Raw genomic sequence first — 15,172 nt, forward strand, 5'->3', positions numbered from 1 at the left:
AGTGTAACAAAAATTGGGAAAAATATTTCATAAATATACTGAAAGCAGGTAGCATATTTTGAGTTCATATAGTTTAAAATACATAGGAAGTGATATCTAGAGGTCACAAGTCTATCACTATGCTATTTCCATAAAATATATTATTGCTTACTCCACACTGCTACTGAAAGCAAAGTGAACTTGAAAGTGGATGAGATCTAGCATGCATCTCGAGGTTGGCAGTCATTCTGAACCTAAAACCTGTCTTTCTGGTCAAGTAAATTGGACATTACAAATGTATTTCTTTCAAGATTTATTCTGTCTAGCCTTAATGTGAACCAATAAGTCATCAAAGTTAAAAAGTATATGAGACTACCTCATCTGTTCTGCCTATTATAGAATAATCCAAGATGATGGGTTCATCAGCAGAGTAGGTGGTTGGCAATGTATCTCTCATGTGTACAATCCAGAAAGTGTTAAATAAATTCTAATGAATCATCAAAACGGTTGATTCTTCAGATGGATCTCTGATCTAGGTGTTCCACTCCCTGATAAAAAGTTAAGGAATAAAACAATAACAAGAAGACGTTAAACATTTCTTTACATTGTGTGAAAATTTGGAAAGCTTGCTTCTTTGTTTTGGTGACTTCATATCCAAGAGTAGAGGAGCATTTATTCTCATTACTCAAACACTGAGACTGGAAACTGGGATCTCAAGTTCTCTAATCTATTTCGGTCTCTTATGTTCAACTCCCACTTTTATTTTGTTAAATAAGCATTTCTCAAAAATGCTTATTTTATGCCTATCTCATAAGCATTAACCCACCAATTTTAGAACTGACCCTACTTCAAGAAATCGCATATCTACAATTCCAAATCTAAACTACTTCACTATATACGATAGTTCTTCATAAATTAATTTATAAATGGACTAATGCGATCATTGAAATCCTAATTTGTGCCTGCTGATGGACACGAAAAATACAGACTGCAAAAGATACCAACAGAAGAATGTCTGTCAAATGACAAGTGCTCTGAGAAAAGAAGCAGGAAAGGAAAGAATCTTTGATAGAAGTGTTATTGTACAAGAATAAGAGGACATTTTAGAGGTATAAAAAAGCCTCCACAATAGTGATGGAAGAGTAAGCCAACATATATTCATCTTTGCAAAAGGAAAGCAAATCTTCTACAATCTTTTAACCTGTCAAAGTGATTTCTCTAATCCCTCATAAAATTACCTGCCTGTGTCCAAATCATTCCATCTTAATAGTGTCTTACCTGCCTATTGTAGTACTAAACTTCCAAATAGGTTTATGAAGTTCTAATCAGCAATGAAGCCCTCCCAATTATACAAGCGCTCTACCTGCCTTACTCATGTGATGAACTCTCCTAATAATCTCAGTCTTTTCCATTAAGTATAATCATTCAATAATGGCCTTTTATGTTTTCTGATTATTTCATTTCAAATAAGGATTATCTCATAAAACAATTTAAACTCCTTTAAGATTAGCATTGTATCTTATTCATTCTATATATTTTTCAGAGCATCTAGTTTAGTGCCCACTATACAGAAATTTGTGATATTGAAATTACAGTTTGGACAAGAAAATTCATATATAACATACTTTTGCAATATACATATATTCTATGACATGCACAGTGGTGTTTTAGTTTTCTTTGTGAAATTGAACAAGCAAACACTGTAGACTTCTAAGAAATTCCTACTGCTTTATTGTAATGGTACTTTTCTTTCCCTCTGAGATTCCCTGTGCTTGAAATATCTCAATATCTAACTATTTTTCTTTTACTCGGATGACCATACTTTGACATTGGAAAACACAATTTAATATAAGAGAATGTTAAGAGGGAAAGATGGTGTTTTTTGAAACAATAACAGAGAAAGCTAAAATACTTTGGTGAAATGGTTTATTTCTCTGAGAGACACAAAGTAAAGAAAAAAGTGAAAAAACATATTTTGTTTCTTGTAGGGTACTATCAAATAATGATGTAGTAAAACAATATGTACTACCTCAATAATATCTAAACAAAATATTGTCAAAATTTGAAATGTACAATTTATATATTATAAAAACACATAAAAATAAACAAAAAGATTCATTAAAATGTGATCACATAAGCAGTGATTATTGTAATTGGGCCATAGACAACTTTCACTATGACAACCTAAAACTATGCTAGAACAATATAAATGCAAATCATTTATTTTTATAATTTTCTTTTAAAACAAATATTTGTAAACATACTAGAAAAGGGAAATGATATTTTAAAATTATATAAAAACAAAATATTCTTTCTTACAGTAATGTAAATGAAAAATGCAAGCATTTATAATCACTCTATAGATATTGTTAATATTTTCTCCAATTTTATCAAATAGAAAAGGTCACTCTAGCTATCATAACTATTATGTCTCAAGAGATACTTAGATGTTAAAATTTGCATAATATTTAGTTTGACAATATAAGTCATATTTATCTCATATGGTAAACCTAAAATATAATATGCTTTTTTTCTCTAGTACTATAATGATTACTTAAGATCAGGAATTAAATATTAATAGTTTCCTTAATCTTTATGATTGGGCACAGTGTCTAGTATTTTAGATATCACAGACAATAGATGTTTTCGTAAAAATGTATTAACTATTTAACTTTGCTTCTGAAAAACCATATATGATTAATTTTTCTTGTCATGTTTTCATCAGACTCTTAAGATCCCTCTTAAGGAAGGGTTTTCTGGATAATACAGTTAGAAAGTACCATATTTAGGTATTAAATATATTTGAAGTTTAACTTTTAGATGAATAAATCTAAAAATATAGGCATTTTTCCATCACTCATGAAGAAATTCCTAACACTTACTTAATCTATATTCATGATATCCTTCATTCACTTCTTCATTAAATAAATATTTATTAAATATCCAGGCACCCAGTGTTGTGCAATACGTAAGATGGTTAAAGTACTGAAAAAAAGGGAAATAGGGAAAGTAAAGAAAGAAATGGATCTAGTTTTTATCATAATTCAGCTTACATTCTAACACAGTAAACAAGTAAAAGTATAATTAGAATTTTGAAAAGTGTTATGAATGAAAAATTAAAGTAATACATGATAATGAGGTGGCAAAATTTAGAAAGATGAATCATGGTAGAATATTTTGAGAAAATCACATTTTAACTGAAACCTAATGATGAAAAGCATATGCAAAGGAGTTACCTAGCCACTGTTTGATACATGGTAACAAGCAAAAGAAAGGCCAATGGTAGGTAATGAAACTGGATGCTAATCAGTGAACTAGAGGTTCAGGATACAGCTTATGCACTTTATTCCTATAGCAGTGGAAAAACATTGTCAGGATACAACATGAGAATTATTTTTGTGACTTTACATTTAAAATATCTCTTCTCCATACTAAGTGAAGAGAGAAAGGGAGAGATAAATAAAACCAAAGGAAGATATGGCTGTGGTCTAGTTAAAAAAGAATTAACCTAGAAGGTAACACCCACACACAGGAAATCAATGTGAGTCAATGCCCTGTATAGCTATCCTTATCTCAACCAGCAAAAACCATTGTTCCTTCCTATTATTGCTTATACTCTTTCTACAACAAAATTAGAAATAAGGGCAAAATAGTTTCTGCTGGGTATTGAGGGGGTAGGGGGGAGATGGAGGGGCGGAGTGGGTGGTAAGGGAGGGGGTGGGGGCAGGGGGGAGAAATGACCCAAGCCTTGTATGCACATATGAATAATAAAAGAAAAAAAAAGTGGATTATTGCAGCAGGAAGAGAAACAAATAAATTTATTCAATCAGTACATAAGGACAAATCTTCTTGTAATTGATTGGGAGGTAAATGATAATCTGTCAAGAGTATCAGTTTTCCAATTTAAGGGACTAAATGGAAGGCATTGCTCTTATTAGATGGGGAATATCAACCACTTGAACAAAATACAGATGTAAGAAAATTTGAAATTCAGTTAAAGTCTATAGCATGAATGAGTCACCGTCTAAGAAAGATATTTTCATCTATACATTTCAATTATACTGCAAATGGTCTTAAATAAGATATTATGTGGTCTTTGTTAAAATTAAATTTATTGAAATTTAAAATATAAGTTCAAATTGTGTACAAATGTAAAAACATTTCTGTTCATTAAAAAAAAAACCTGCTCATTATGTTTTTACCTGGTATTTGCTGAAATACTAAATTCTACCAAGACTTCAAGTGAATGTAACTCTCAAATGTTAATTATATCCCTCCTGTATTCTGAAGTAAACAAAATCATTATTTGTAATAAAATAAATTGACAAACAGCATTAGAATTCTAAGTAGTTTTATCCTAATCTTGCTTAGATTTTGGAAATTATAAAATAGAATTTTTAGCATATTTATGTGTTATAAAAGTAAATCTGACCACTATCTGTTAGAGATCATCAGATGTTCCTGTTCTATGTGTCATCCACAAAGTACTAAATATCATACATGACACACATAAATATTCATGACATATGGTAGCAAAGAGCACTAATAATTGTGAACTTTATAGAGTTAATAAGAATGGCATAATAATAATGAGATATAACATTTACAGGATACACTTGTAAAGTGCACATGTAATAGCAGTATATAACTGATATTAAATTGCTATATTATCAATAGATGTAAATAGACTATATAAAAATCACTATGTATATAGCAATTTAATATTCACAACACCCTTGCAAATTGGTAACATTACCATTTAAGGTTAGAAAATAATACATGGTACTACATGCATATGTTCAATTTTATGTTTTCATATATCAGTCAAAATAATAAATTTAAACTTTTAAAAAAAGAAAGAAAACTGAGGTATCAAAAGTAAAGCTATTTGTCATCCAAAGTCAAATAAGTATACAAAGGACATAAGAGGACACAACTGGTGAGTCTGGCTCTGATTTCCATTGTCATTAGTTGGATTTCAAGTCTGCTCCACTATTTATAAATGTGTAGTTGTGCTGATTATTTAACACAGTAACTCAAAGTTTTCTCTATATGATTACTTTGTGAATAAGAAATAGTTTGAGAATGTTTCTAGCTCTAATATTCAAGGATTCGTGATCCGACATAACTAAGAGCAATACATGAGGAATGTTTCTAAGTTAAAATAGTTTTCCACATTAAAAGCAGTAACTAAGTATTAACCTAAAGCTCTGAAGACAGAGATCATTTTGAAAAAGGCCGTGTGAGATACTTTATGGCCGTGAATTCTTAAGTCAAACAGAACACATTTCTAGAATGAGGCTTCTTCTATACTGATTGAAGCTGCATTAACTGAGATAATTAAATTCAACACCTATTAGGTGTATTCCTATTGTGTGCAAACATAATGCTGGTTAGAGATCTTGAAAGTTCATATCTTATAGTTCAGTAAGGTAGATATATAAAAGCTAAATTAGTGAATATGATTGATGTACTTCCTATACAAGAAAGAATATAGAATTTTTAAATCTGTTGGAATCATCATAGGAAGGGAACTAAGGCAGAAATGAGAAAAAATAGAGAGGATGAACAAATTCATGTTATAATGAATATGTACATGGGAATGTCACAAGAAACACCCTGCATAGCTATCTTAAACAAACAAAAGTATAATTCACTTTTTACAAGAACAAAGAACAGAAAGGCAAAACAGGTCCTATCTAAGGGAGTGGTGTCAGTAGGGGGGAGATATAAGGAAAGGATGTAGAGGGGTGAATATGGTGGAAAAATTATGTACTCATGTATGGAAGTGGAAAAATGAGAGGTGTTGAAACTATTCCAGGACTAGAGGGAGGAGAAATAAAAGAGAATGATGGAGGGGCTGATTTCAACTATGATATATTGTCAGTATGTACCCTCAGTACAATAATAACAAAAATAAATAAAATGTTTGAGAGGTAGATATGTCAAAGCAAAGCAGAAATAATACATTTTGACCTGTTAGGAAAGGAAAGTGTTTATTAAAGTAAAATTTGAACAGTGTGTTAACAAATGAAAAGAAAAAGATAAAACTCAGATAAAACCTAAAAACCTCAGAAAGATGTCAATATAGGAAAGATACCACATTCTGTAAACAAACAAACAAACAAACCCCCAAATTAAAGTCCATAGATTGTTAAGGTCAATGACATGAAAGAATGTAGCAGGAGATGAGATTAAATGTTTTAGAGTATTACATTGATGTTCTTGGTGCATGTGTGGAATTTGCATCCTACCTGTGACAGATTTGCCAGGAAGATGGGGATCTGCTTTGACTCAGTTATTATTTGGGGCAGTGTAAGTAGAGAATCTTCAGAAGGAACCTTGTTGCTAATCAGAATCTACTATATGGCAGTAGAGCAGACTGCAGTGTCTTGTATGGAAGAATGTATTTACTTTTTATCTACTCTTAAAATTATTGTTGGGCTGGGAGTACATTGTGACACTTACAAAAGTTCTCACAATATATCATAGTTGAATTTATGGCAGTGCATAGGCACGAGTAAGGAAATGTTGTAAGTGCAAAACAATACAGACTCATTTAAGGATTGTCTGGCAAAGTTTTATAAAACTAAACATATTCTCACCATATGAATTAAAAATCCTGCTTGGTCATACTTTTAAAGGGTTTGATAATCTATATCCACACAAAATATCTCTGTATAAATATGTATAGCAGCTTTACTCAACATGTCAAAACTTACAAGCAAAAATGTGTTCTTCTACTGAAGAAAGAATAAACTGATATATCTAGACAATTGAACTGGCAGAGTGGCTCAAGTGGTAGAGTGTCTGTCTAGACAATTGAATATTGTTTAGCACTGAAAAGAATTAGGCAATCATGCCTAATTGAAAAGACATGGAGAAAACTTAAATGTATATTACTAAGTGAAAAATATTCTGGCAAAGGCAAAATTATATATAGTACAAAGTTGTCATGAAGTAGTGGGAGAGGGTTGAATAGAAAGAGTGGAGAAGACTTTAAGGTCAGTGAAACCTCTCTATGATATAATAATAGTGGATACATTTCCCTATACATTAGTGCCAGCATATAGAGTATATAATACCAAGAGTAAATGTCAATGCAAGAAGCAGGGTTTGTATACAAGTTGTTGTACTGCAATCGATGATTAAAGCATCAGTGCACATTTGTCAGTTGCAACAGATGAACCAATCCAGTGGATGATGCTGATGATGGAAAAGTCTATGCATGGAGTGTTTGAGAAAACACTATTCCTTCCATTCAATTATGCTATGATCCTAAAATTGTTCTAAAATAAAATCCTTAGTAAAAATAAAAGGAAATGAGGGGGGAGGAGGGGAGAGGCTGGGAGAGGAGGCAATGGGGAGAAATGACCCAAACAATGTATGCACATGTGAATAAATGAATAATAAAAAATAAAAGGAAATGATAGGTGACAGATACATTTTAAAATAGAAATTGTATAAAGTAGAGTGAAAAGAAAATGAAGAGTTGTAGATCAGGGAATACATAGTGGTAGAGATGTAGAAAGAACACATCTAGATATCTAATTTAAGACATGAGTACTCCACTAATAAAATTGTACCGTCTTAGAGAAAATAGTAAATTGAAGTATAAATATGGATGCATGTTGGTGAAACATAAACACAACTCCAACTCCTGAAGAGTAATAGATTATTTCACAATCCTGTGATATCCAAACAGGACAGGATGTAAAAGTTTGAAACTATGCTTCAACATTGTAAGAAAGATAATGAATTAGTTAATTTATCCTGGAAATATGCTTGTCAAAAATATACACTGTCATGTCCAGCAGATACTTGCAATATCAGCTCAATACTCAGCACAAAAGTGACAGCAGGGCATTCCACATTGAGAGCTTTAAGTGTGCAAGGAGGCAAAAATGGGGAATTTGAGAACAGATTAAGCAGAGGAGAAATATATGCAGATTTTAAATAGACAACATTTAAGGGATAAGAATTAAACACTATCAACAATATCCCTCAATCCACAGAGAGATAGGATAAGAACCAGGGAGGATTTGAAGAAAAGTGTGTATTCAGTTGAGAGTTCCACATAGATTAAGGACAAAAAAGTGCTTTTGAGTTTGACATTTAGACAGATTAATGAGATATATTATTATATGTGATCTTAATGATGTAATCTGAGAAAATTTCAGATTTTATGGATAGATACAAAGATAGGAGATAGCTATAGATATATAAGAATATGGATTGGTTGATAAATTTAGATAATTTTGACAGTGAAGTAAGAACTAGAGTGGGATATTGGCTTAAAGCATAAAGAATTCAATCTTTGAATAATGTTTAGACTAGTGCTAATCCAATTACAGTAAGTACAGTTATGGAAGGGAAAGATGCTGTTTTAAGGCAGCACTCCTGCAGTTTGGACTATAACTCGTATACACCCAATAGACTCTGGTCCTTTTCACAATAGCAAAGTATAAGAGATACCCATAAATTTAGACACAATTTATAGCTGAATGTTTCAACAAGGCTCTCAGGACATCTTTATTACCAACCCATCTGCTTCTTGGGGGACGGATTGTTATCTTATGAGATAGGAGGGTATATACAGAGACTTGAGTGTGTGTTCTCGTTAAGTCGAGTAGACTAATAGGTTCATTGTGAACGACAGTACAATAATTAAAACTTGTTATCCAGTTCCATCCATTTACTTGCGAATGATAACATTTCATTCTTCTTCTTCTTCATGGCTGCATAAAATTCCATTGTGTATAAATACCACATTTTCTTAATCCATTCGTCAGTAGTGGAGCATCAAACTGGAGAACATAATTCTGAGTGAGGTTAGCCTGGCTCAAAAGACCAAAATCATATGTTCTCTCTCATATGCAGACATTAGATCAAGGGAAACACAACAAGGGGATTGTACTTTGATCACATGATAAAGCAAGAGCACACAAGGGAGGTGTGAGGATAGGTAAGACACCCAAAAAACTAGATAGCATTTGTTGCCCTCAATGCAGAGAAACTAAAGCAGATACTTTAAAGCGACAGAGGCCAATAGGAGAAGGGAAGCTAGAGAAAAGGTTAGTTCGAGAAGAATTAACTTAGAAGGTAACACACATGCACAGGAAATCAAATGCTAGTCAACTCCGTGTATAGCTATCCTTATCTCAACTAGCAAAAACCCTTGATCCTTCCTATTATTGCTTATACTCTCTCTCCAACAAAATTAGAGATAAGGGCAAAATAGTTTCTACCTGAATGTGAGGGGGTACGGGAGGAGAGGGAGAGAGCGGGGCGGTGGGGAGAAATGACCCAAACATTGTATGCATATATGAATAAAAGAAAAAAAATACTTGTTATCTACGGCCCTCTTTTCTGGAGAATGTTCATTGTTACCTTTGTTACTAACACTTTAACTCCTTGTGACATCAGGCTGGTGACCAACTGGTTGATCTTTTGAAGGGTTGATGGAGTTAATGAGGTTAATGAGTGCAGTGAAGCATAGGAATCAAATTCATAACTAAGGGCATTTTTGGATAACAATTTTGAAGCATTTGGGTTCTTTTTAAATATCTTATCTCAATGGGAAATCCATTTCATTTTGATTCTATATTCTTGCAGGATGATTTACAGCCATGGCCTTGTTTTATGACATATCAGGAATAACATTACAAATAATAATTATGAAGCTTCATTTGGGTTTTAAATGATTTTTTAAAAATTACAGGAATGTGGACACAGCATCCTGTCTTCATAATCTGCAGAGTTCAGGGAAATAAATAAAAAATAAATCTTTAAATGTTAAGTGAGATCTGTTTTAGAAATAGATACATACAGGAAATTAACTTTTGTAGTCTCCAAATGTCAGAAATAAGCTTTTGATCCCTAAGGCAAAGATTTTTGAGATATAGTTCCACCACATAATTACTTATTGCTTTATTAGTTGCTCATGCCCACTCCCTGTGGGAATGTATAAACTTACTTTTATCTCCAATTATATCATTACAGAGATGAAAATCAGGTCTAATTAAATAAAAGCATGAAAATAATTATCATTTTTTTATCTGTACAAATTATAATTTTGCTACCTATGAAAGGGTGCCTTGGTAAAGAAAAATGTAACCATCTTGACCCATCAGATGACAAGAAACAAAGACCAGTCCATTTAACACTTACTGTTTATTCATATCTTTATTCACTTATTTCTAGTTGTGAGTCAGTCTTATTCTATTTTATCCTCAAATAAATATCTTTTAGTCATATACAATGTTAATCATCTACTATGTGTAAGGAAGTATAGGTACAGGTACTATGAATACAGAAATAATTTAATTAGAATCCTGCCCTCAAAGTAAATGAATAAGATATTTAATTTCCTCATTGTGACAAGGATGCCATACCTATATGTGAATAAAATTTACAGTAGTAATTTGAAATCATTCCCACCGTTATTACATAGACAACAAAGAGATTCTGCATACATAGGATGAATATTCAGTCAAATTCCTGGTATGCAGCTGCCATGTAACCACTTTCTATGTAATTCAAGAAAACAAGTTTAACAGGAATAGTGTTGACTCATTTCCAATGTATATTAAATAGTGGAAAGTGGGTAATAATAATTCATCCTTTGTATAAATATTTGCAAATATTTCATTCATCTGATATGTGCTGGCCTCACAGTAATAAAAAAGGAAGGGCTGCTGATCTCTTGGAGTTTTCAGTTTAGGGTGAGAGATAGAGAGGAAAAAGAGGGGTTGATAGAGGAAATGACTAAAAAGATGAGAAGAAAATAGTAAAGTAGTCAAACTATAAACAGAAGAGAAAAAGATCAAGGAGGGGAAATAATTTGAAGAAATAAAAGAAAATGCTGCTGGAGGCAGCTTAGCAGGACTGAAGTATAAATGTATGGAAAGAAGACTGATGACAAAGGTGAAGTAAAGAGAAAGAAGGACCACATTGTTGAGGCATTGGGCTACTTTTTAAAATATCTTGATTTATTAATCTGATGATAAAATGCATATTATCATTTAATATTATTTATTTTACTTTTTATTCATCAGCATATATAATTTGTAATAATTTGCTGTTAAATGCTCTAGTGCGTATATGGGATTATGGCTTTCCTGCCTAAAAGTAACTTAAAATTTTTAGTCTGTTCTCAGGTAGTTGGACATCTGAGCCAAGTGGAGCTTATTTTTCAGCATTAATTATCTAAGTATTGCTCATTGAGATTCATACCCAGAAAAGTTAACGTGAATCTTCATAATCTGTATTTCCAAACAATTTACTGGAACATTTTGTGCATAGCCAGTTTAGAAAAAACCAGAGTCAACTATACTTCAAATTCCTGAAAGCTCTGATGGAACAATTTGATTATGTCTTTATTATTAACACTCAGAAAAATAAGAATACAAAAAGATTTGGAGATGACTTATAATTTTTATAAGTGTTAAGTATAGTTAAGTTATTAACAAAACAAAGGATAAAGATTTTGTCAGATTTAGTTGTTTTCAAAGATACCATTTATTATTGAATCTAAATTATCTTTTCTATAATGATTTCATTTTATCCAGGTAACCAATCTCTAATGGGATTATCTACCCATTTACTAATACAGTCTTTTATATTTACCAAAAAGGGAAAGTTAATTTATTTCTATATTAGTGCAAGTAATTTGAGCATTTAAACTTTATGCTCACTATATTTATTAAACATATTCACTATATTAAATTTTAAAATCAAGAATAAACAGATGAAACAGTTGTTTATATATAATAACTATTTAATTATAATTTAGAATCCACAAACATGGATATACACATATATATTTTTATTTGAAAAGTGAACATCAATTTAAAGTTTTTAAGTTAAATTAATCATGCAAAAAGTGTGAAACTCATTTTTATTTCTTAAGGAATTTCTTCTCTTAATATATTATTGTTTTACTGGGGGAATATTGTGACATTTACAAAAGTTCTTATAAAATATCATAGTTGGACTCACTCTCTCCTTCATTCTCCTTTATTTCCCATCTCCCTTTCATGGAATAGTTTCAACATGTCTCATTTTTTCCTTCTCATGCATAAGTAAATGATATTTCCACTATAATCAGCCTCCTTCACCCTGTCCTTACAATGAATGCATTTGGATGCTCATGGTAATGCCTGTTATGAGTCAATCCTCATATTATATGGATATTTACCTGGATGACACTGTTCCCAGGGCTCATGTCTGTATAAACATAGACATCATAAGATATTTCAGGGAAGGTTGGAGTGTTATCATTTGCATCCATCACTCGAATATTGACTATAACGGGCTCACTTTCTTGAACACCATCAAATGCTGTTATCTTTGGGGAAAGAAAATAAACTTAATAGAGAATTTATGTAAATATAAGCAATACACAACCTAATCTTACAGCTTAATAACATTTTAAAATGTGATTTAAAAATTTAAAAGAATTTTAGGATATTTTGTTGATAAAAGGAAGTAATAAAAATATAATGTTACATATATATTCCCAAAGTATAATAGTACATACAGTCAAATGTGTTTTAATGTGTTAAGAAGCAATTATTGAGGGTTTCCTTCTATCTTAATACATTTAATTCCAAACACATTTTCAATAATGAAATAGGTAAAATGTATTAGAAACTTAAAAGGAACTAATAATATCATTTCTAATTCTTAAGAGCTCATTATTTAATCTTTAAAAATTAATTAGAAAATACTCTTACTTTTACACAGTTTTTATAACACACAATATTTACTTTTATAATCAACTTGTGTCTATCAGTCAAGAAAGTAGGTACCTTAGACATGTAATATTCTAGTAATTCACAAAATGGCAATTTTCAATGACATTGTCATTCTCTAATAGTGACATCTTAGGTGATGTTATTAAAAATTCAGAAGTGCATCAACCATGAGACACTCATCTTTGTTTGAGTGACTTATGAAAACCACTATAACTTATATTTTTCTATCAGTTCTATTATTTCACTTCTATCACTTTTCTCATACTTTATTAAATAAGTTAGATATAACCAGAACACTCTTTTTCTTTGATTTTACTCTTCAACCCTATCATACCAGTACTATAAATGTATGTGTATATATATACATATATGTACATTCATACATGTATGCACTTATACATATAGACATACATATTTCTTATCTCATGTAAATATATGATCACAACTTTAATAACCTTTACTTACTTCACCCTGATTAGCCTAACCCAAGATTTCTCCACCTGAATATCATTGATGTTTTGGGCTAGATAATTCTTTGTCATGGGGGCTGTTTTATGTAAGATTCTTAGAAGTATCCTTCATTTCTGCCCATCACATGCCAGTAATACTCCCTCAAAACCAAAAAATAAAAAATATCGCTACAACTTGCCAAATGTTCTCCAGAGGGGAAAATTATCTCTACTAGAGAAACTCTGGCTTAAAACTATGACAAAATTGAAAACACAAAAACAGCAAAAGATTAGAAAAATAGTTATTTGGTGGATTTAGTTGATATCAGTTATCAGTGTATGATGAAGACTGAGAAAGTATTTTTCTTTTCTAGGTAAAACTACTAATATACCTACACAAACTTATAAACAGAAAAAGGATTAATGCACATTTAGAATTTTTATTATTGCTATTTTTCCTGTGGCGTTAACTAAAATACAGGTTTTCCTCCCTAAATCAGTCATTGACCTTGTGAGTTTTAAACAGACACTTGTTTCAGTTACACAAACACACATATACATAAGGAAGTAATTTTACCGAAAAGGTGTAAGTTTGCTGTTCTTCCCTGTCCACTGGTTGAAGTAGGGTGAGGTAGCGTGTGATACCAGTCTGCGTCACCGTGAACACTGACGTATAATCATTCAGGAAAAGGTGAAGCTCTGGGTCTTTTGTCTTTAAAAAGAATCCATTATTCAAAATGTCAAATAAATAATGTAGTTATTAGTTTTTTTACCTGAAAATTAATTTTTGAGATGTATTACATGTATGTATACATAAAGCACTACTAAGAATTCCTAAAGAAAAAAGACAAATTTAAGTAGATATGTACTTATAATTAATTGAAACTATCCAAAAGATCCCTATAGTATGGCATACAGAATACTGAGATAAGTGCTAGTATAATTAATGTGATAAAATGAAAATAATCAGAATAGAAAATAATTCAACTGAGTATACTCCTATTCATTACATAACATTCATATTTCTGCAACTGTTGGATTCAGGAAATGAGGGAAAAAAGAGCTAAAAAAAGAACTTGGAGCCCGGAATTTAAGCTACAAGATTTTGCAATTACTTTATTTGTAGTAATAAACTGTGCATATGAATGCTACTATCTTGTTCTCACTAATAATGTAGAACAGAAATAAAATTGATATGTATTATTCATTACCTATAAATATCATGCTTACTTTCTCATTGTAATGCTGTAAAGGTTCTCCAAAGAAAACATAATATTTGTTTTATTAAAAATATTTCAGATGATTTGCTTACAAATATACCTGAATTTAAAACATGTGCTCATTAAAAAAGCCTAGAAAAATGATATATACTTAGAGGAAAGAAATTCGAAAGCTCAAGATTAAGAGATAATTTGGGTCAGGAAACATTTCACAGTCCTTTTGCCATGGTGGATGGTAAGCCACCATTTGTGGAGGCAACTCAGAGAAAGAACAAAGACAAAGCAAGGTGGGTTGGATTGGTACTTGTATAATGGGAAAAGAAATGAGATTGGGCAAATAAGAGGAGAATATTAACTGAGCAGACTATCAGGAAAATTGTGAAACAGAAAAGGAGATAATACAGGGGAAGGTGATATCCTTATAGATTATGATACCTTTTAAATTATTGTGCATAGTATCAGTGAAATGTGATTTAATATGAAAATACACTTTTCTCAGTCTAGTATCAAGAACACAGACAGAGCAGAGAGTAAGGAATTGGTATGCATATGTTAATTTGTAAAAAAAAATTAGCTCACATTTTGAAAATTTCTATGTAGAACAAGAAAGTTGTAATATACACACTACTATCATAAAACAGGGCGTGATTTGCATCACCATGTTCTTTAATCTATACATTTTCCAGAACTCCAATAAATAGTTTTTGTGAATGTCAAATAACTTTGAAATAAATGTCTTAATTTCAACCTAAACCAAATTATGTAT

At 31.2% G+C, this 15,172-nt stretch overlaps 1 protein-coding gene across 7 annotated transcripts in view; it reads right to left on the reverse strand.

The window, feature by feature from the left end:
• Pcdh15 (protocadherin related 15) overlaps positions 1–15,172 on the reverse strand; it is a 1,704,270-nt gene that overhangs the window by 337,125 nt on the left and 1,351,973 nt on the right. For all 7 annotated transcript variants that reach the window (XM_074078885.1, XM_074078880.1, XM_074078883.1 and 4 more), the window contains 2 exons: positions 13,764–13,898; positions 12,179–12,328 (listed from right to left, as the gene is read on the reverse strand). In XM_074078885.1, coding sequence (XP_073934986.1) covers positions 12,179–12,328; positions 13,764–13,898 — 285 coding nt within the window. The remainder of the gene's footprint in view (positions 1–12,178; positions 12,329–13,763; positions 13,899–15,172) is intronic.

This window comes from Castor canadensis, chromosome 7, assembly GCF_047511655.1.
Source record: "Castor canadensis chromosome 7, mCasCan1.hap1v2, whole genome shotgun sequence".
NCBI lineage: Eukaryota > Metazoa > Chordata > Mammalia > Rodentia > Castoridae > Castor > Castor canadensis.